This window comes from Passer domesticus, chromosome 11, assembly GCF_036417665.1.
Source record: "Passer domesticus isolate bPasDom1 chromosome 11, bPasDom1.hap1, whole genome shotgun sequence".
NCBI classification, from domain to species: Eukaryota; Metazoa; Chordata; class Aves; order Passeriformes; family Passeridae; genus Passer; species Passer domesticus.
The window spans coordinates 34,671,659-34,693,519 of NC_087484.1; the positions used below are offsets into that span (position 1 = coordinate 34,671,659).

Here is a 21,861-nt window from a genome sequence, read left to right on the forward strand (position 1 = left end):
TGTGCCCAGAGCTGCCCATCAGTGATGCCTTTGACAGCAGAGCAGGAAGGCAGGACATGTGCCCAGCCTGCAGCCAGCCATGGCACATCCAGCCCTCAGCAGCTGCCGAGAGCCAAAAAGCAGCTGGGCAGTCGACTGAAGAATTTGTTGCATCCCTCCCAGCAAAGGGGGGACCCTTTGGTGCCCAGCCAGGCCATGCCATGCCCAGATCTGGGAGCATCCCCCTGGCTGTGGAACTCACCTGCAAATTGGGTGTGGAGTGTGTCTTTAGAGAAGCTGCCAGAATCCAAGTCCATCATCTTCAGCTGGCCAGGCCAAGGAAGAGATTGTCGTCCTTGAGGTTGTCCTTGCTGTCTCCAGCAGCAGCCCCATCTGGTACAGCTTCTCCAGGAGCTCCTTCTCCTTCCCTGGGACCAGACCAGGCTGTCAGGACTCTGCCCAGGGCCCCAGCCATCCATGAACCAGACAAGCAAAACCAGGGGGGATGGTGGCCACCAGTGCTTGCCACACCAGGTCTCCAGCTCAGCTCCAGCTCAAGAGCTGCATGTTCCCTTCTGCTGACCCCTGCTCAGAGCTACAGGCAGGACAAAACCAGTCTGGTTTGCTTTGCCACTGAGTGCCAAGAGATGTGTGGAGCTCCTACCTGCCAGGCCCCTGGATCCAACTGTGCACATGGATCTCTCTCATCTTCTAGGGCCGAGGAGCACCCTGCACCCAAGGATGGCAGAAAAGCTCTTCTAATGATGGCCTGTCCAAGGGTTGCATGGACAAACACCTCTTAATGACATCTTGGCATTCTGGGGAGACAAACCAGAAATCACCAGTCACTTGGAGAAGTTTCCCCCTGTTCCTGTGCCCAGGCCATACGGGTGTGCCCAGAGCTGGGCCTAAACTTCCCCACAGATTCTCTGTTTAGAGGAGAGCAGGACATGTGCCACCTCCTCAGCAGCTGCCAGAGCAGGATGCCCATCAGCCCGCTGCTGTCTCCCAGCATTGGTATTCCCCCTGTGCCCAGAGATGAGGATCCACCTTGAGAGAGCCGTGGTGGGAACAAGATGCGCCCCCAGATGATCTCCTGGCCCCTCCTGAACGGGTGCTTCCCCACAACCAGCTGGTACAGCAGGAGGCCCAGGGACCAGATTGTTGCTGCCTCGCCATGGTAGCTTTGGTGCTGGGTCCACTCTGGAGGGCTGTAGGCCAGGGTTCCTGTGGAACACAGACAGAGCTCAGCAGGGGGATGCTGCTGCTCCCAGAGCCTGGCCCCAGCATCCCTGGGCATGTGGGGGCTGCTCTAGCAACACACGGGGTGACTGCTGACCCTCTCACCATCACCTGGGACTTGTGTACAAACTCAGGGCTGGAAAAGAAGCCACTGGTGCTGGAAGAGGGCAGCAGAAACCCTGGGAAGGCCCAACCATGACACAGAAAGGAAAAACCCACCCACTGGTGGAGAAAACCCACTCTCCTCTCTGCCTGCATGGGCCCCCAAAAAATGTTAATAAGCCAAGGCAAACAAGGGGAGTGGAGCAGTCCAAGCCCCTCCTCCCCTGCACACCAAACCATCCAGGGCATGGGTTCAGAGCCCCCTCTCCACTACTCCCATGGGGGTTTTTGTCGGGCTGGCTGCACCAGCTCCAGCCCCAGCCCAGGGCACACTGGGTACTGAAGGCTGTCAGCAGGGCTGGGAGCTGGCCCCCCTCACACCCCAACCAAATGAACTTGGGTCCAGCATTAATCCCATCCCAGCTGCAGTAGGGGGAAGCCCCAGTGCTACACCCAGGCTGGGCCATGAGATGCCCAGGAGCATCCCCTGCGAGGGCTCACCTGCAAACTGGGTGTAGGCTGTGTCTTGGAGGAAAGCGCCACAGCCAAAGTCGATCAGTTTCAGCTGCCCGCTGGCCAGGTCAAGCACGATGTTCTGAGGCTTGATGTCCCTGTGCAGGACCCCGCAGCTGGTGCAGTGCCGCACGGCCTCCAGCACCTGGCGGAACAGCCCCCGCGCCTCCTCCTCCGGCAGGAACCTCCGCTCCGCCAGGAAATCCGACAGCTCCTGGCACCGTTCTGGACGCTCCAGCACCATCAAGAAGCTGTCGGGGAGCTCAAGCCACTCCAGGAGCTGAATGACACCAGCACAGCCACAGGACACCTTGGCCAGCAGCACGATCTCCAGGGGCGCGCTGGTGCCGTCGGGCTGCGGGAGGAGCGCGATGCCGTCAGTGGAGCTGAGGCCGTGCCAGGGCTCTGGGACCCCTCAGCCAGCCCGGGATGCTCTGCATGCCCTGCTCAGCCCACGCCCGCTCTCCCCGCAGGTCTCCTGGTGGCTCCCACCCAGCCGGGCCCCGGCTCCTCGCCGCCCGGCACGGCCCGGCTTCTGCCGCTGGCCCCGCTCACTCACCAGCTCGCTCCAGTGCCGGATGCGATCCCGCGGCACGCGTTTGATGGCCACCTGCGAGCAAGGGAGAGCAGCGGGCTGAGCTCAACGCCCTTCCCACTGCTCTCCGACATTCTCGTCCTTGTCTCCCTCTTCCCTCTCCGCCCGCCGCCGGCCCCGCCGCTCACCGGGGCGCCATCCAAGAGCCGCGTCGCTGACCAGACGCTGCCGAATCCGCCGCGCCCCAGCAGGGAACCCAGGCGGTAGCGCTCCTGCAGGGCCTCCTGCGCCTTCCCTGCGGGCGGGACGCGGCTGTCAGCGCTCGGCCCGGGGCCAGCAACGGCCCCCGAGCGCCCCTCACCCGCCCCGGCCCGGCCATCCCCCGGCGTTCGGTTTTCAGAACGCGACACGGGAGGCTCGGGGCCGGCGGCTGCGCTGCCGAGCAGCGGAGCTCGGGCCGGGCAAGCCGCAGCGGAGGCGGCGGGAGAGGCAACGCCGCCTGTGTCCTCCGCGGGCCCCGGGAGGAGCCGGAGCCGGGGCCGGGGCCGGGGCCGGGGCCGGGGCCGGGCTCGGGGTCGGGGCCGGGACTGGACCCTGCGTCGGGGCCGGGGCCGGGCTCGGGCCAGGCGGAGCCAAAAGCCGGCGATGCCGCCCCAGCCCCAGGCATTGACGCCCGCCCAGCACCGCCAGCGCCAGCACGGCCAGAGCCGGGCTGAGGCCAGGCGGCGGCGGGACGGCCGGGGGCGGGCACGGGGCAGCCCCGCCCGGGGCCGGGGGCGGGCCGGGGGCATGGCCCAGCCCGGCACGGGGAGAGGGAGGCGGGGAGAGGAGAGGGACGGCGGGAAAGGGAGAGAGGGAGAGGTACGGGGCGGCGGGAAAGGGAGAGGAGAAGAGACTCTAAAGTTTCTTCTATCGCCGCTGCTGCTGCTGCTGCTGCCGCTGCTGCTGTCGCTGCTGCTGCTGCTGCTGCTGCTGCTGCTGCCGCTGCCGCTGCCGCTGCTGCAACTGAAGCTCCGGGGCCGTTTGTCCCCGTGTCCGTTTGTCCGTTGCCCGCTCGCCCCCGCCCCGAGCCCCACGTTCCCCGAGGGCAGCCCCTGAGCCTGTCCAAACACGGGAACTTTGCCGAGTTCAGCCTAGAGCCAGAGTCTGGACTCCTGCACAGTGGCTCAGGAATCCCCTCAGTCCCTGCTGTGCATTGTCCCTGCTGAGGGTCAAACACTCTCAGAGCACATTCCCTGAATGCAGAATTTGTACCTGACCCAAGCACTGCACTTACCTCTCCAGCATTGATTTCCCAGAAAAACAGGGGAAGCCAAAGTGTGTCTAGGTCATGGTATCTTAAAATGTCTAAAACTTGCCAACTCATGGATCTTAGAAGTGATCTTAGAAGTGAGATCTGTTTGGAATTAATGGGATGGACAACTAGTGCAAGATGGAAAAGGGGACCATAAAAACAAATCGAGAAAAACATCTTGAATTGTTTCAATTTTCATTTAATTTCTTAAAAGCTCTTTCAGTTTTTCCAGAATCTTCTCCATAGTCCTGTTTGCTTTTTCCAAGAACCTTTCCCGGAGAACGAGGTGCAGCTTGTGTCACAAGGTGTGCCACCAACTGCAGCTTTCCACACTGTGGGTGCAGCACAACACTTGCAGCAAAGCAGAAGAAATATTTGAAGAATTTGACAGCTTGTTCTTTTCTTTTCCTTGTGGGCTGGGCAGTTGTGCCATTGGTAAGGTTTTCATTGTTACTGTTCTACCCTAAGAAAACATGACAGGCTACCAAGAACTCTTAGGGAATGCAAGCCTGACTGAATGCAGAGAAAGAAACTCTAGAGCCTGCAGCCAGAAGTGGAGAGCTGTGTGATAATCATTCCAACACCCCCAAGGACATCTTGAAAATGATCTAGAAGATGCAAATGGGCTGACAGGGAGTTTGTTTCTGTCTTCAGTCCAGATTCTTCTACATCTGAAAACAATTCCACAGTCTCCATCTAAATCAAGAGTACAATCAGTTCATAAAAAGCACCAGAACAAACTGGACCTCTCAGGAGATGACTGAAAGAATCTGAAAAGGGAAAATGCAGGAGAAATGTATTTCTCAGCACTGCAGTACTTGCCTACCTGAAACCCTCCTCCATTTCCTCTGCATGCCTGGATCTGTTGGTGTCAATACTATCTGTATTCAGTGGTGCCTCCAGCCCTGAATCCCCTCATCTACAGCCTGAGGAACCAGGAGCTCAAGGCTGCAGTGTGGAGACTGATCACTGGACATCTTAGGAAGCATTAAAGTGATTGCCAATTTTGGCAAATCACTTGTAATAAAAGTCATCTTTTCTAGCTCTTTTGGTTTGGTTCTTTGATTTCCCTGTCGTTTTCCTTTATAAATATTCTTCCTAAAGCTAGACGATTGTTTCTGCCATCTCTGACTTTGTTTCTCTCCACCTTCCCTGTGGCCACAGACTGTGCCAATGAGGGGCTGCAGTCTCAAAGGTTTTAAAGGAACTAAAGGATATCCCAGCAAAGTTTTCTGCAGAGATCCCTCTATTCTTGCCTTCTCTGGAGATGCAGCAGCAATGTCTGTGTGCAGAGCTGGGGGCAGATCAGTGCTGGCACAGCAGCTGTGCCCAGCAGCAGCAGCAGCACTTGGTGTTGCCAGTGCTGCTGCCGTGGCCCTGCCCCGCTGCCCTGGTGGCCCTGGTGTTGCTGCAGGGCCTGAGTGCTCTCGGGGCCGGGCACAGTCCTGGGGGTGGCAGTGCCGGGGCTGCAGCAGGGACAGGCCATGGGCACTGCTGGGGCAGCGCTGACGCCTCAGGCCAGGCCCTGGGGGCTGCAGGCTCCTTGCCCAGGCTCTCTCAAGAACACGGCCAGCCCAATGCTCAGCACAGAAAAGCCCCAGGGTGAGCAGCCCCAGGCTGGCCGTGGGCAGGCTGGGGGCAAACAGCATGGCTGGGGCTCTGCAAGGGCCCTGGGGGAGACGGGAAGGAGCAGCAGAGCAGGGGCTGATCCATCCCCAGGGTGCTGCACAGCCCAGGGCAGCATCCCAGAGCATCCTCATGGAGCTGCCAACAACATCCCCCCTCTGCAGCCCTGGCCTCTCCCCCAGCTCACAGAGGTGCTGCATCCTTGCAGGCACAGCCACGGCAGCACTGGCTCAGGAGCCCCTGTTTGCATTGCACAGAGCAGGCAGGAGCACACCCATGCTGCTGCTGTGGGGACATGAGGGAGCACAAATGCCATCAGCCCCTGGGGCCAGGAAGAGCTGGGGGACAGCAGGGAAACCACTCAGCTTTGTCCTGGCCTCTGCAGTCAGCCAGAAAGTTTGTTCCCATTAGCTGGGAGATTCCTGTCCCACTGCAGATGCTGTTGCTCAGAGCCAGGGCTGCCTGACAGCCACCCCTGAACTGCCCTGAGCATTTCCTTGGCTTCAGCTTTGCTTTTTTCCCCCTTTTTTTTGGTACAAATTTCTTCCTGTTGCCCATCCCTGTTCCCTCCCCTGCAAAAAGCCCATCCCTGTTTGCCCTTTCCTCTCTGGCCCCACTCCCCATTGCAGTTCCTGACTTGGCACCATGGGAACGTCCCTTGGGGAGCAGGATCATCCTCCAAGTGCTGCAGGAATTGTCTGCAGGCTCCTGCAGTGCCTGGTGCTGCTCCCTTGCCAGAGGCACCACAGGCCAGGGGGGCACATCTGGGCTGCTGTGTCTGCCTGTGGGGCTCCCTGTTCTGGGCAATGAGGAGGAGCTGCAGAGGCTCTGCAGGACTGACAGGATGGGCTTTGGGCCTGGGAGGAGAAGCTGAGGCACCTGGGCTGCTGGAGCTTCTGAAGAGGAGGCCCAGGGCTCATCGTGCAACTGCTGCAAGGGTGGTTTCAGAGAATCCCAGAATCAGCAAGGTTGGAAAAGACCTTGGAGATCATCAAGTCCAACCTGTGCCCTGACACCACCTTGTCTCCCCCGGGCCTCCTCTTCTCCAGGATAAACAACCCCAGCTCCCTCAGCCTCTCTTCACAGGATTTTTGCTCCAGACCCTTCACCAGCCTTGTTGTCCTTCTCTGGACACACTCCAGCCCCTCCAATTCTTGCTAAATTTGGGGTCCCAGAACTGGACACAGCACCCGAGGTGCTGCCCAACCAGCGCCCAGCACAAGGGAAGAATTGCTCTCCTGGTCCTGCTGGTGACACCATTCCTGGTCCATAGGAGTGCCAGGGGTTGGATGAGGGAAATGGTCGGGAGGGGGCAGGAGACACAGTCTGATTGACTCTCAGCCATGAAGGGTCTTGATTTTCATAGCTATTCAGTCTGCATTAGAAGGTGCTGGGGGTCAGTATCAACTGGACATTGCTGATATCAATCTATAAACAGGAAAAAAATTAAACAGAACAAACTGTTCTGTCTGCATTGTTTTCAAGACACTATATACACTTTGAATACACTTCAGATATCTGTCGAATTAATTAGAGAAAACTTGAAAACTTCTGTTATTCCAAATGGCTTTTCTTCTTTGGGCATGTTGAACAAATGTTTATGAGCTTTTCTCACTGAATTCCTGAACTGAAGAGCTCAAGAAAGAAGAGGCCTTAGGAGTAGGAAAATTCATCATCAACCTCCAAGTGGCTGAGGATCCATCCCCATCAGAGCAGCAATGAACAGCAATGGGCACAGCTTTGTGGCTGCCCCAGCTTTGGGATGGGCCCTGGGCCTGGAGCAGGAGCAGCTCTTGAGGGCCCCAAGGCCGGGGCTCTTGTGCTGCCCTGGGCGCATGGGATGGCAGCAGGGGCTGCAGAGCTCTCAGCACCTGAGCCAGAGGGGAGCAGGGCAGGCAGGGAGCCTCCTTTGGCCTTGGCCCAGCACCTTCCGCCATGGCTGGGGCTGAGTCCTGTGTGAGCTGCAGCTGCTGCTGTGCCCTTGGCAGGGGCTGAGGCCGTGGGGCCAGTGGCCAGAGCAGCCTGGCCTGAGCAGAGCTGTGGGGCCAGAGGCGGCTGGGCTGGGCTGGGGAGAGGCCCTTGGTGCTGCCCAGAGCTCAGGGCAGCTGGCAGAGCTTGCAGGGAGCTGGGCTGGGCTCAGAGAGCCTGCCCCAGAAACCATCAGTGTCCATCTCAGCCTGGCTGAGCGTGCAGGGGCAGGACTCAGGCCAGGCCTTGTGGGGCAGGGCCAGCGCCTGTGCAAGGCATTGCAAACAGGCAAGTGCCCCAGAGAGGAGGCTGCTCTGTGCCCTTGGGGGCATGGACAGAGCAGGGAGGGGGCCCAGGACATTTGTCACTGCCAGCCTCTGTCCCCAGGCCTTGGCAGCCCTGGCTGCTGAGCCCAGCTTTGCCCTGGGCTGAGTTTGGCTGTGGCCCAGCTCCATCCTCCTGCGGGGCTCAGGGCCTGTTCCCGGCCATGGCCAGCCCTGGCCAGCCACGCAGCCACTGCCAGGGCTGACAGCAAGGCCAGGCACACACAAGCAATTGCTGAGCATGGCCTGCGCTGGCCAGGGCTGACTGTGCCACAGGCAGAGCTCAGCTGCCCTTGGGGGCTGCAGGAACAGTCAGGAGCCCAAAGAGCCTCCATGGCTGTGCTGGAGACCAAGGCTGGAGCAGGGAAATGCAGGGCTGCTGCAGGATGGGGAGAGCATGGAATTCCAGCACACACCTCAGCTCTCTGATGATCCCAGCACCATGCTGGGCCCTGTTTCAGACTGGGGCAGGGCAGATGTTGATGGGACAGGAGCCGTTCAGGGCTGTCAGGGACCTGCAGCTTGCAAGGTGCTCTGCTCTCCCTCAGGTGCTCTCAGAGAGATCCAATCCCTGGGCACCTCAATGCAGAAGTGGCACTGCCTCTTCATGGACACAAAACTGATGTCTGCCTGGAAAGGGGCACAGGTTTTAATACCTGTTGGTTTCATAATATATCAGAAAATATTTTTTATCTGAGGCATTTGAGTACTTATAAGAAATGGCAAAATTTTCCCACCAGGAAGGGGAATTTCCTGGATCTACTGGTTTCTTCTACTGATGTCAGGAGAAGAAATACTGATCTTCCCCTCAACCATTGCTACCAACTTTCATTCTAGTATTTCATGGCTCTCTTCCTTCAGGTGTTTCCAGCTCTCCTGTGGAAATGCCATGTCTGAGATCTCTTGATTTGGAGCAGCTGGATCTATGTAATTCCAGTTGTTCCCAGATTTCCTCCTGCAGCTGTTCTCTGCTCATTCCATTGTGTCTCTGTTGACTGCCTTAGTGCTTTGAGAATCAGGGAGTTGCCCAATCTTTCAGAAGTTTCAACACCTTCTCAGTGGGCATTTTAGTTGTATTTGTATCTTTTATGTCACCTCTTCCTAAGTCTTTGTCTAAAATCCTTCCTGTATGGCAATCCATTGTGGATGGTGGACATGTCAGATGTTGCTGGCATGTCACAAGGTGCTGAGGGAAGGGTTTTGATGTTTCTTAAATTTTATCATGTTTACATTTATTATGTGTGCCATGAAGAGAAACCTTTCTATGCCTCTGAGTCTCACCCGTTCCTGCTCCCTCAAAGCACACAAACCTGATGAGTTGTGGTTCCCACTCCAGGGGCTGCACTTGGATCTCTCTCCACAGCCACAGCAGAGCTCCCTGGCAAAGGAGGGATGAAGGAAAGAGGACAGGCTGTGGGGATCAGGGCCAGGGCAGAGCCAGGGAGAAGAATGACTTTTGCATTTGATGGAGCTGTGCCTTCCCTTGGCTTTGTTGGCTGACAATCAATGAACATCCCTCTGTGTCTCAGGCAGTTCCTTCTCCAAGGAAAGCAGGTGGGAGTTGGAGCCAAGGAGCTGAAAGCTGCAGGTGCAGCCTGGGCTGGAGGGAGCTCAGATTTGCACAAGGCTGCTCTGAGTGCCAGGGCTTGGATGGGGGAAATGGTGCGGTGGGCGTAGGGACAGAGTCTGATTGATTGTCAGCCATGAAGGGTCTTGATTTTCATATCTATTCAAGCTGCATGAGGAGGTACTTGGCTTCAATATCAATTGTAGATTGCACGTATCAATTTTTTAGAAGTGAAAAAAAACTAAACAGGACCTAAAAAAATGATTTCTCACTGTCTTTTAAAATAGAATGTATTCAGTTTCAATACACTCCTGAAATCTGTCTAATAACCACAAATTAAATTATTTGAAAGGTTTATTTGAAAAAAATTCTTCCCAGAGTCTTGGATTTTTAAGGTGTTCTGAATGTTAATGAGGCCTGGGACACTGAATTCCTGCACTGAAGAGCTGAAGGCTGAACAAGCCTCTGCAGCAGTGAAATCCAGCAGCAGCCTCCAAGTTGCTGAGGATGTCAGCAGCCCCCACTGAGGCCATCCCTGCCCAGAGACCGTGGGGGAATGGGCAGACAAGGAGAGCGTCCCTGGGGCTGGGCCAGCAGAATTCAGAGGCACCAGTGGCTCCAGCTGGGCAATGGAGAGTGGAATGTGGCTGGGAAAGCCCTGCCTGGGCTGTGCCAAGCAGGACAGACAAGCCCTGACTCCCATCCACTAAAAAACTCTCTCAAAGAGACTTTTAATAGGAATTACAATTGTTTGTGTACTCTGAGTTGGACTCCCTGGAGAAATACCAGCAAGAGATTCTGAAAAGCTCAAAAGAGCAATACAGCCTTTACTGGCAACTTTAGAAAATCAGAGAAACTTTGGCAAAAGGTTTATTATGACATTAAATCAACAAAAAGCACTTTTCAAAGCATTAATTTGGCACATTCAACTTCGCAAACTCTAAGCTGTTCAATTTTAAGTTCATCAAAATTTCCAAGGGGCATATAAAGTAGAAGCAGACAGGGAGAGAGAAAAAAAGTAAGAAAGATACAGAGGAGCACACACACAGCTACCGCCTCCTGGATTCCAGCCGTGTTCAGAAAGAAATTCCAAGAGGAGGTAGAGTCAAGATGTGTGCTTGCCTTGTGGTCAGCCTTCAATACCCCTTGGTCTTCCTGGGCCCTTCCCCCAGGTGAGACTTGGGCTCATTTGGTCACTAAGGAGCTGGGCTGGTGGTTCCAGAGGTGGCTGTGGAGCATTGCCTGTGCTGTGCCAGGGACTGGCAGCCACTGCTGGGCTGGGATAGAGGCTCTGGGGGGATTGGGGTTCCAGGACAGGGCAGTGCTGGGGTTCCAGGGCAAAGCTGGACCTGCCCCTTCCTCCCCCACACGTGAAATGTTTCCAGCCAACAATCTCCTCCAGTCTGTCACAATAGGGAATGTTGGAGGCGAAATCCCAATTCTGGTCATGGGCACCTGGACAAGAAGGACAGTTCTTTTCAATTGGAAGGAAAGCACAGAGCCCCAGTGTTTGGAAGGCAGGTGAGAGCCTCACTAGGCCAAGGCCAGCAGAGTTGTCAGGAATGGCAGATTTTGTCTGGGAGCAGTCTTTGGATTTAGGGAATTTTGGAGATGGAGCCCCAGTCTTGGCCATGGGTGCCTGGAGAAGCAGGAGAGTTCTTTCCCTAGGACAGTTCTTTCCCTAGGAAGGAAAGCACGGAGCCTTCACTGGTGTTTTGAAGACAGATGGGAAGTGACCATGAAACCACTGCCAGCCAGACTTGTCCTGGCAATATTCCTGTGGAAAGAATTCCTTGATATAAGGAAATTTGGAGGTGAAATCTGAATTCTGGCCATGTGTGCCTGGAGGAGAAGGAGAGTTCTTTTCCATAGGAAGGAAAGAACAGAGCCCCAGTGTTTCAGTAGGAGGTAACAGGAGATTCTCAACATACCAAGGTCAGCTGGACCATTCAGGGTGCCTGGAAGGTCAAACCAGCCAGACTTGTTCCGGGTTCCCTTAGTTTTATGGTGCCTCATAATGTCACAACGATGCCTGGGTTCCATGAAGCCTTGCATTGTCACAATGGTCTCTGTGGTTCCCTAGGCCCCACAATGACATGTGACTCCTCTGTTCCATGAGCACTGCAATGTCACAATGGACCTTTGGACCCTGGGGGTTTGCAGTGTCACAATGGTCTCCTTTGGCTCCACAAAGGTGGTGTCACAATAGACCATTGATGACAGGAGGCCCCTCTGTGTCGCCCTGGAGCTTTTGGTTCCATGAGCCCTGGAGTGTCACAATTGTCTCCTTTGGTTGCCCAGTGTCACAATGGAGCACTGATGTGACGAGGCCCTGCAATGTCACAATGGAACTTTGGTTCCAGCCCTGCAGTGTCACAAAGGCCTCTTGGTTTCACAAGGCCCCACAATATCACAATGTTCCTCTTGGTTCTGTGGGGACCCCCAGGGTCACAATGGTCTCACTGGTTCCATGAGGCCTCACAGTATCAAAATGCTTTGCTTATTCCATAGGGCCCCATAGTATCTTCATGATTCCATGAGTGCCCTCCTTGTCACAGCGGCCCCATGGTTCCATGAGGCTGTAAAGTCACTTAATGGTGCCTCCATGGTTCCACGAGGCCTTGCAATGTCACAAGGGACATTTGGCTTCATGGAGTCCCCTCAGTGTCACAATGGCCCCTTGGTCCCATGACACCGCAAAGTGTCATAATGGTCTCCACGGTTGCAGGAGGCCCCACAATGTTACAATGGACCCTTGGTTTGATGGGGCTTCTTAGTGTCACAATGATACCTACATTCCATGGAGTCACACAGTATCAGTACAGTCCTCTTGGTTCCATGAGCCCAGCGATGTCACAGTGCTCTCCATGATTCCATGTGGCCCCGCAGTGTCACAATGGTCCCTTGGTGTCACAAGGCCCCACAGTGTCACAATGGTCTCTTGATTCCATGGGCCCTGTGCTGCTGCATTCTCCCCTCCCCTTCTCAGGCCGCCCTGCCAGCTGAGAAATGCTCCTTGGGCCTCGGCCTTGGCCAACAGCCCCTGGGCTCAGCTCTTCTGCAGCTCAGCACAAACACTGTCTGCTCCAGGCACTGGTGCTGCCCAACCAGCTCCTGGTTGCTGTAGGAGCAGCCCTGGGAACTGGTTTTGTTCCCTCAGGGGCACAACATGCCTGTTCTCACACTGCCAAAGAAAGCTGTTGATGCCAAGTGCGGCCAGGATGAACCATTGCTGTGACTGCAGCCCCTCTCTTGGGGCCCTACAAACAGCGCTGCAAAAGGAGCCCCTTGGAGCTCTCCTCGGCCAGCGACTCCCTCTGAGTGGGGCCTCTCCCAGCCGGGAACTCTCCCGTTTGCTGCACTCGGGGATCCTGAACAAGGACAGAGCCTGGGCCGATCCCCCCACTCCTCCAGGCTCAACCCTTCACCCGCTGGGGAGATGCCAAAGCATCCACAGGGAGCATTTCCTGCCCTCAGGGGAATTTGTCACAGGTACCTTGCACTGACTCTTTGTGTCTGTGTGCACACAGGAGTGCCTGTGCTGGGGAAAAGTGACAGAAATGCTGCTCTCGGAGGGGTTGGAGTGCCTTGGATAGCTGAGTCAGCCAGGCCTGTAAGTGAGGTGATTTATCACAAGGTCTAAGTGAAGTTAAATGCTGCTAAGAGTTGCTCCTTTGCTATGTTGTTATGTTTAATATAAGTTATAAGCTGAGTTAAATACTGTTATTTCTCTATTATATTGGTATGGCATAGGTTGCAAGTTAGGTGAAATACTATTATCTTTGTTCTTTTGCTAAATTGTGAAGTTCAAGGTAGAAGTCAAGGTTTAGTCCTGTTAGGTTTGAGCTGTGTTAAGCTTTTAGGCCATATTCCTTTTATCCTTGCCTTCACTGCCCTTTTGGCACACTCACACACACAGGGAGAGTTCTTGTTTCATTTCTGGTTTGATTGGCTGGATTTGTTTTGGCTTTGTTGTTTCTTTGTTTCCTTTGTGTGCCTGAATTGCCCATTCAGGAACAGAGTGACTCTTGCCAAGGAACTTTGAGCTGCTGTCCCTTAATATTAAATCTGGTTTTTGCTGATCCCTTGCTGGGGATTTTTTGCGCGCTCTCAAGCGCTCGTGCATAAGAGGGTGAAAGAGCCCTGGCCCAGGCTCTGGCCCTGGGGGACACGAGGACGCTGCCAGGGGTCCCTGTCCCCCTGTCCCCCCACCAGGGCCCCGACCCCCTGTCCCCGTGTCAGGCTCTGGGGTCGATCTCGTGGAACATCCTCTGGGGGAGGCTGCGGAACCGGGGGTGGGGGGACCCGGGGGGTCAGGAGACCCCACTGTGCACGAGCAGCATTGGACTGCTCTGGGGGAACTGTGATGGGGGGGCTGGGGCAGAGGGACCTCCCCAGTGACCTCACACAGCTCCTGTGATGTCACACAGCTGATCTGTGATGTCACACAGCCCCCTGTGATGTCTTACAGCTCCTATGATGTCACACAGCTGATCTGTGATGTCACACAGCCCCCTGTGATGTCACAGCCCACATGATGATGCCACACATTCTTCTGTGATATCACACAACCTACCCTGGGATGTCATACAGCCATTCAATGATGTCACACAGCTGATCTGTGATGTCACAGCCCCTCTGTGATGTCAGAGAGATACCCTGTGATGGCACAATCCGTTCTATGATGTCCAGCCATTTATGTCACAGAGCCTACTCCTCGATGTCGAAGGCAACTCTGAGATGAAACACACCTACTCTGTGATGTCACAGCCTGCTCTGTGATGTTACACAGTCACACGGCGATGTCACAACCCACTCTCTGATGTCACAAAGCCACTTTCCATGTTGGCAGAGTTTGCTCCATGGCCTCACACCCTATTCTATGACATCACAGCCAGCTCTGTGATGTCACAACCCCCTCAGTGATGTCACAAAAGCCTCTCTATGATGTGATACTGCCACTGTCTAATGTCACAGCACAAATTTTGACCTCACAGCTTGATCTATGATGTCACACAGCCATATCATGAAGTAACAGCCCGCTGTGTGATGTCACAGAATCCCCTCTATGATGCTGTAGTTACTCAGTGACCTCTCACAACAAACTCTGTGATGTCATAGCCCAACCTGTGACCTCACACAGCCCACTCTGTGCTGTCACACAGCCCCTTGCTGACATCACAGCTGCTCTATGCCTCCAGGACACAGCCACAGAGGTGCCGCTGTGACACAGCCCCCTCTGGGACATCCCCCAGCCCCTGCCAGTGCTGAGCCCCTGTCAGTTCTGGCTGAGCCCTGCTCGTGTCCCTGAGCTGCCCTGGCAGTGCCCCAGCCCTGCTGGGCTGTGCACAGGAGCTGCTCCTGGCCAGAGCTGTCTCTCTGCAGCGCTGCCCTTGCCAGGAGCTGCCTCTGGGCCAGGAGCCCAGCCCAGCTCAGCAGCACAGACACAGCACAAGGACTTTAATGACCTTCTGGGGCTTTGGTGCTCTTTGCATCAGACTCAGTCCCTCAGAGTGTGCTCAGAGAACTTCTCAGAGACTCAAAAAGAGAGTGAAACACAGAAGTTTCTCATACTTTAAACCAATCCTTCTGAGGGACAGGACTGAGAAAGTGTCCCCAGGTTGCAGCCAGAGAACAACACTGGAGGCAGTGATGACAGGTGGGGACAAGCAAGGGAAAGATGTCTCTGATGCTGAGCAAAGCTGCGCTTCTGTCCCTGCAGGCTGTTGTCATCCCCTGGCTGCCCCACCTGGCTGGCCCCTTCCTTTGCTGACAGCTCTGCCTTCTGCCTGCCTCTGCCTGCCCACACAAAGCCTTGGACTGCTCCAGGCGCCTTCTGGGGGATGTGTTGCACCACAGCCCTGCCCTGGCAGGGAAATTCCTTTCTCCTGCTGTCCAGTCTGGGCCTCCCCAGCTGCCCTTAGCACAATTATTTCTTCTTCAGGCTCATTCCCACTATGAAGAGAAGCTCCAGCCTCTATGAAACCACCCTTTACTCCCTCCCAGTCTACTCCCGTTCTGTGCTCAGCCTCCACACCCCTGAGCCCAGAGCCTGCAGCCTCCTCCCGCTGGTTATGTGATGAGGCCTCCAAACCCCATCTTGGGAGATTTTTGGGTCCTCTCCAAGGTCTGTGAAAATAAAAGAACAGTGGTCGAAATTATTTTCTCCCAAATCTTGCAATGAGAGAAAAAGGGTCAATGTCTTTAAACTGAATGAGGGTGGATTTACATTTGTTAAAACGAGGAAATATTTTACAATTATGAGAGCGGCACAAAACTGCAACTGTTTTCCCAGAAAAGTGGATTCCCAACCCCAGGACTTCTCCAAGAGCAGGACCTTTGTGCAGCCTGACCCAGTGAAACCCTCTCATCCCCGAGGACGGAATTCCTGTTGTGTGGGTTCTCTGCTGTGCTGGGTGCCCTCACTACGCTTCTGGCCAGAATGTCTGCTGAGGGCAGCCAGGCTGCTGCAGGGGCAGGGACCTCACAGCCATCACCATGGCAGCCCTGTCCCCTGGGCCTGGCTCTCTCCTTTCCTCTGTCCCTGCCTTGTCTCTGCTGGCATGAAAAGTTTTGTCATTAATATCTTGTCCCCAAGGTGCTGGGGCCAATGGCTTCCCAGGCAGGCTCCTGGAGCAGAAGTGGCTTTTCAGAGCCCAGGCAGAAATGAGCCCTGAGGCAGCAGCTCTGCAGTGCTGGCCACCAGGCCGGGCTGCCAAGGGAGGCTTCTGGCCATGCCCTGCAAGCAGCTGCTGCTGCCAAGGTGCCTTTGGTGCCTCAGGCTCTGCCTGGCACAGCTCCCAGCACGGCACTCTGCCCTTGTGCCCAAGCCCTTCCCTGTGCTGGGACTGGCCTGGGGCTTTTCCTGCAGCAGGACCTGCCCTGTTGATGGCACAGGAAAGGCAGTTCCTGCTGGAGCAGGAGGCTCTGCCTGCCATGGGCTCCAACAACTCCAGCAAGGCCCTGTTGACTTCAAAATTGCTTCCTAGAACAGAATATTCTAATAATTGTTGTAATTCCAGTACTGTGGTTAAGATCTTTCTGACTAATCATGATCACAATCCATTAGGGCTGTATTTATATAAATTTCTCTGGTACTCCATCATTAATCGTGACAATTGCATTAAGGCTGAATTCCACCTCTCCAATCTTTTATACATAAACCTTTGACAAAGTCTGGGCTGGGATTGGATGCAGCCTCTCCCAGTCTCCTCTCTTAGAAGGAATTTTACAAGTCTAGTGGTTCTGCAGGGCTTTGAGGATCCATGGTGGCTGTTGGAAGTAATTTCTCCACCTCATGTCTCAACAGGAGTTTCTGTAATAAAGAAATGAAGCTTTTGCCTGAAGCTCCCACTGTGCTCATGACAGGAACCGCTGTGAGTGTCTGGGACATCCCGGCTCTGTGGCAGCCTGGGGACTCCTGGGATGTCACCATGGAATGGCTGTGTCTGCCTCTGACCACAGGGCTCTTTACCATCCCCAGAAACCCCTGGGAGGTGTCCATGGAGCCCCTGTCTCTCCCTGTGACATTCTAGCTCTTAAACAGCCTGGAGACTCTTGGAATGTCCCCATGGAACCCCTCTGAGGACCTGTGACAAATCTGATCCTTAGCAGGCAACCATCCCCAGCCCCCTGTTGCTATGGTCAGTTTCCATGGCAACCATCCCCAGCCCCCTGTTGCTATGGTCAGTTTCCATGGCAACCATCCCCAGCCCCCTGTTGCTATGGTCAGTTTCCATGGCAACCATCCCCAGCCCCCTGTTGCTATGGTCAGTTTCCATGGCAACCATCCCCAGCCCCCTGTTGCTGTGCTCAGTCCCTCGGCAGCTCCATGCAGACCCCATGCCAGGGGTGGTTGCCATGGACACCAGCTCAGGCCTGCAGCCAGAGCCCGTTGCCATGGCAACCATTGGCCGTCCCATCCCCAGGGTCATGGGATCCCAGATCCACAGAATTGGCTGAGCTGGGAAGGACCCATCAGGATCCTGGAGTCCAACTGCTGGCCCTGCACAGGACACCCCAACAATGCCAGCCTGGGCCTGGCAGCGCTGTCCAAACGCTGCTGGACCTCAGAGAGCCCTGGAGCTGGGAGCCTTCCCTGGGGAGCCTGGGCAGTGCCCCAGCAGCCTCTGGGGAAAAACCTTTTCCTGAGATCCAGCCTGAGCCTGCCCCGACTCAGCTGCAGCCGTTCCCTCCAGTCCTGTCCCTGGGCACCAGAGGGAAGAGGTTCCCACAGCCCCAGCCAGGGACCCGCTCCCAAGGCTGTTGCCATGGCCACCAGGGCTGGGACCAGCTGGGATGCTCGGTTTCCATGGACCAGGGTTTAGGAATGGGATTCTCCCCCACTCCCAAGGATGTTGCCATGTCCACCAGGGTTGGGACCAGCTGGGATGCTTGGTCTGCACAGGCTGAGGTTTAGGAATGGGATTCATTCACCCCAATGTGAGGAACGCAAGGCTGCTAGAAGTCCCACAGGAAGCCCAGCTCAAGTAGCTAGATTCCTAAATTAGTCCTGAATTCACAGGCTTGGAGACTTTGCCACATGTGAAAATCATAAGTGTCTTCGTCCCTGTCACCTTTGTCACAGCTATACAGAGTTTTTCCTTCCTTTTAATAATCTTGGGCCAAATTTCCATCTTTTTTTTTTTTTTTTTTGGAACCTGCCAGCAGCTGAGCTGGAGCTGTGCAGGAACCGATGAAACTTGGAATTGGCACAGAATTGCTTCCATTGTTGGTTTATTAATGCTTGGGATTTGTTTACATTTCCATCAAAGTGACTTGTGGCAAGAGCAAATGTTCCTCAAGGCATTTAACATGGTGTTAAGTTTGATTTCTGCCAAGTTTATTTTGTCCAGTGCCCAGGGGATGCTTGAGGGATGCTTGGGAGGGGCTTGGGGGGATTCTGTCCCTGTCCCTGTCACCTCAGGCCATTCCTGAGGTGGTGTCCATCATTCTCACCCCAGGGAATGCCTGGGGGTCTCCCTCCCTCTCACCCCCATGCCAGGGGGATGCTCGGGGCAGTCTCTGTCCCTCTCAGCCCAGGGGATCCTCGGGGGTCTCTGTCCCCTTGCCCTGGTGGTTGCTCGGTGGTCTCTCCATCCCTCTGGCCTCAGGGAATGCCTGTGCAGGGCTGGGGACCAGGGGCTCTGTGTCCCTCTCACTGCTGAGGGTGCTTGGGGCTGGGGGGCTCTCCGACCTTCCCATCCCTGTGGTGGCTGGGGGTCTCTGTCCCTCTCAGCCCTGGTGTGACCCCACCCAAACATCATCAGGGTCAGAGGGACAGAGACACCCCAAACCCCCAGAAGGGCTGGACCTGGGATCATGCTCCTACCCACATTTGTCTGTTTAGCCCAGAAATGAGTTCTGCACATTTAAGGCTGGTTCTGAGAGCGAAGGGAGGGAGGAAGAAGTGAGCAGTTTGTTTTACAAACTGCACTCACTCCTCCACATTCCAGCTCCTGGAGGGACAGATGGTGGGACAGGGCTCTCCTTGGCTTTTAGGGGTTTTTTAGCTCTCTGAGGCAGAGAAGTTCCCTGGACTGTGATTTTTCTTTTTCTTTGGAGCTGTTTTAACCTGCTCTGGACTGATCACCCAGAAGGGCACTGGCAGCTCACACCTGTGGCCCATTGGGCTGAGTCTGGGCTGTGGCTTTTCCAGTGATGGAGGAACTGATAAGAGACAGATAAGAGACTGATAAGAGAATGAGTGTGCTGAGCTACAGCCCAGGGAGGGACTTGCTGAGTTTGTCATCTCTTTTGGAGTGGCAAGAGGTTTTGTTGTTTAATATTGGTCATTTGCTCTGCTCGTGAATCCCTTGCCTGTTAAATAACCAGGTGTTTTCTACTTTTCTCCAAGGAAATCTTTTCCCAAACTGGTTGGTGGAGGGGCCGCTTGAATTTGCTTTCTAGTGGAATCCCCTTTTCGAGGTTTTCTCCCAAATTTGCCCTAAACCGGGACAGGGCAGTGGGGAGAGGAGAGAGCCCCAAGTAACTGGATTGGCTGGAGGCTGGAGATGGGGACCCTGGGACCCCAAAGTGTGACATTGTCCCCTGTGTGTGTGGCCTTCTCAGGGAGAGGGTTTTACACCTGAGCCAGTTTGGGTAGGGGGGGTGGTGTTCACCCCCCGAGCAGGGATTACCCCACTGTTTCAGGTTGCAGTGCAAGATGTAACCAAATGCATGTTTTCCATCACCACCTTTAGAAACTGTTATAAACAGGCGGGGCAGTGTTCTTTATCTCTTCCATGACTCAGCCCTGATAACATCCCCAGGGGCTATCTTAGGTTAATGGGCCATTGAGTGTCCCTGCAGGACTGGTAAAATGACATCATCCCATTGTGGGATGCTCCACCCAGGGGGAGGAGCCACACATTCCTACCTGGATATAAGCTGAGACTTGCAGCACCAGGAGCACATTGGCTACTGGATTCCCAGAGGACAAGAGCTCCATCACCACCACTGGACCTTCAGAGGAAGACCAGACCCTTCTACAGGATCACCGCTTCGACAGAATCACGTTCATCACTGCAACAGGACTGCAGCCACCATCTAATGGGACTGCTACCACCACCCTGACCAACAGGGTGCCAGGTTATATCCTGACTGTCAGTTTAAGGCAGTGTTTCTGTATCATTGCCTTAATCTTAATTTTCTTCTTAAATTGTAATTCTGTCTTAGACTGTACCCCTGGTTTACCCTCAAACCTGTACATAACTCAATGCACTCATCTCTTGTTTTCCTCCCAAAACAGAATTTCCCATCTCAAAACCTGCCAGATGGAGGAGAAGGCTGCGAGGAAGAGGAAGATGTCCCGGGACCATCAGGTAGGTGAGGAGGAAGTCACAGCCCCTTTCCCTCTCTCTCCTGCTCCATCTCCCTGCAGAGCACAGCCCAAGGCTGCAGGACAACCCTGCTTCCAAGGCCGTCCTGCCAGGGATGCACGGGGAGAATCTCCTTCCCCTTCCCTCTGGCATGGTGGGAAATCCCATCCTCTCCTTGCCCTGCCTTCCTCAGACAAGGAGATGAGGATGGAGACCCGCGAGGACAAATCTCCACAGCAGAACCTTGTGGAAGAGGCCGTTTTGAGTGGCTCCATGGCACAGGAATCCAATGGGGAAGAAAATTCCCTGAGATCCTGCAGGAGGAGGTGCTCCAAACCCAGCCCAGGGTGCTCTGAGGAGGAAAGACCCAGCCTGTTGCAGGAAGGTGGACAGAGCTTCAGCCAGAGCTCAGAGCTGATGGTCCATGAGCAGCTTCATGATGGGGAGAAGCCCTACAAGTGCTTGGAGTGTGGGAAGAGCTTCAGGCAGAGCTGCCACCTGATCTGCCACCAGAGGATCCACACCGGGGAATGGCCCTACGAGTGTGGGGAGTGTGGGAAGGGCTTCAGCTACAGATCCACCCTTGTGACCCACCAACGCATCCACACCGGGGACAGGCCCTATGAATGCCTTGAGTGTCAGCAGAGATTTCAGACCCGCTCCACTCTCCTCAGGCACCAGAGGATTCACAGCGAGGAGAGGCCCTTCCTCTGCCCCGACTGCGGGAAGGGCTTCAAGCAAAACTCCCACCTTGTCACCCACCAGCGCATCCACACTGATGAGAGGCCCTTCCTCTGCCCCGACTGCGGGAAGGGCTTCAAGCGCAATTCCCAACTCGTCACCCACCAGCGCATCCACACTGGGGAGAGGCCCTACGAGTGCCACACCTGTCAGAAGAGGTTTCACAGCAGCTGCAATCTCCTCCTGCATGAGCGGATTCACAGCGAGGAGAGGCCCTTCCGCTGCCCCGACTGCGGGCAGGGCTTCAAGCACAACTCCACTCTCGTCACCCACCGGCGCATCCACACTGGGGAGAGGCCCTACCAGTGTCCCCAGTGTGGGAAGAGCTTCATCAGCAGCTCTAACTTGACCCAACACCAATGGAGTCACCGGCAAGGGAAGCCCTGCAAATGCCCCTGCTGCAGGAAGAGCTTCATGAACTGCTCCAGCTTCATCCCCCACTGGATGACCCATGCTGGTCAGAGCCCTGGTGATCCATGTTTCCTGTGATCCATGCTGGGAGGACACCTGTCCCTTTTCCTGCCCCTGCCAATGACATGATGTGGAATCGAATAACATGAGGTTGTGGCCATGGCCGTGACATTCCATTCACTCCCACCTCTGGTCATTGCCAGGGGCAGGAAAGGGAGTCTCTCTCTCCCCTCGAGGAGAAGGGTGTCCTTCCCAGGCAGGAGGAAATTGTGGCCGGGAAGAGACAGTCAGCTGAGTTGTAGTTTTCCATTTTTCTTATCCCTTTTGTTATCAATATTGTTGCTGTTCCTGTTTGTTCCTGATCTTGTTGCTGTTCCCAATAAATTCTTCCTATCCTAGCCCAGGATCTTTGCCTTTTGTGCTTTCCATGGGAGGCAGGAGGGCAGCAATCGGCAGCGCGGTTTTAGGGGGAGCAGGAAATTGGGGAATCCCATTCCTGAACCCCGCCCTGTGGAAACCAAGCATCCCAGCTGGTCCCAGCCCTGGTGGCCATGCTAAGGATCAGATTAGTCACAGGCCCACAGAGGGGTTCCATGGGGACTTTCCAAGAGTCTCCAGGCTGTTCAAGAGCTGGAATGTCACAGGCAGAGATGGGGGCTCCATGGACACCTCCCAGGGCTTTCTGGGGATGGTAAAGATCTTCTGTGGTCAGAGACAGTCACAGCCATTCCACGGTGACC

The 21,861-nt window shown here is 55.2% G+C and overlaps 2 protein-coding genes across 2 annotated transcripts; one reads left to right on the top strand and one right to left on the bottom strand.

Annotated features, from left to right (window-relative positions):
* Window positions 1-460: 460 nt before the first annotated feature.
* On the bottom strand, window positions 461-2,750 carry LOC135278314 (serine/threonine-protein kinase pim-1-like). Its single transcript, XM_064384869.1, has 6 exons — window positions 2,733-2,750; window positions 2,560-2,661; window positions 2,396-2,446; window positions 1,825-2,191; window positions 1,030-1,206; window positions 461-797 (listed from the first exon to the last, which is right to left on the bottom strand). The coding sequence occupies exons 1-6, from the start codon at window positions 2,748-2,750 to the stop codon at window positions 691-693; spliced, it is 822 nt and encodes a 273-aa protein (XP_064240939.1). The 3' UTR covers window positions 461-690.
* Window positions 2,751-18,399: 15,649 nt separating this feature from the next.
* On the top strand, window positions 18,400-21,199 carry LOC135278315 (zinc finger protein 239-like). The gene is made up of 2 exons (XM_064384870.1): window positions 18,400-19,972; window positions 20,163-21,199. The coding sequence occupies exons 1-2, from the start codon at window positions 19,867-19,869 to the stop codon at window positions 21,197-21,199; spliced, it is 1,143 nt and encodes a 380-aa protein (XP_064240940.1). The 5' UTR covers window positions 18,400-19,866.
* Window positions 21,200-21,861: the final 662 nt, after the last annotated feature.

What these genes read in the sequence shown, in the direction of transcription:
- LOC135278314 (XM_064384869.1), bottom strand. An exon ending in GGCTCTTGGATGGCGCCCCG is followed by an intron (nt 2,447 to 2,559) that starts GTGAGCGGCGGG and finishes CCTTGCTCGCAG; the next exon opens with GTGGCCATCAAACGCGTGCC. An exon ending in AGCCTACACCCAGTTTGCAG is followed by an intron (nt 1,207 to 1,824) that starts GTGAGCCCTCGC and finishes TGTGTTCCACAG; the next exon opens with GAACCCTGGCCTACAGCCCT.
- LOC135278315 (XM_064384870.1), top strand. Translation starts at nt 19,867, where the DNA reads ATGCACTCATCTCTTGTTTTCCTCCCAAAACAGAATTTCCCATCTCAA. An exon ending in AGATGTCCCGGGACCATCAG is followed by an intron (nt 19,973 to 20,162) that starts GTAGGTGAGGAG and finishes TGCCTTCCTCAG; the next exon opens with ACAAGGAGATGAGGATGGAG.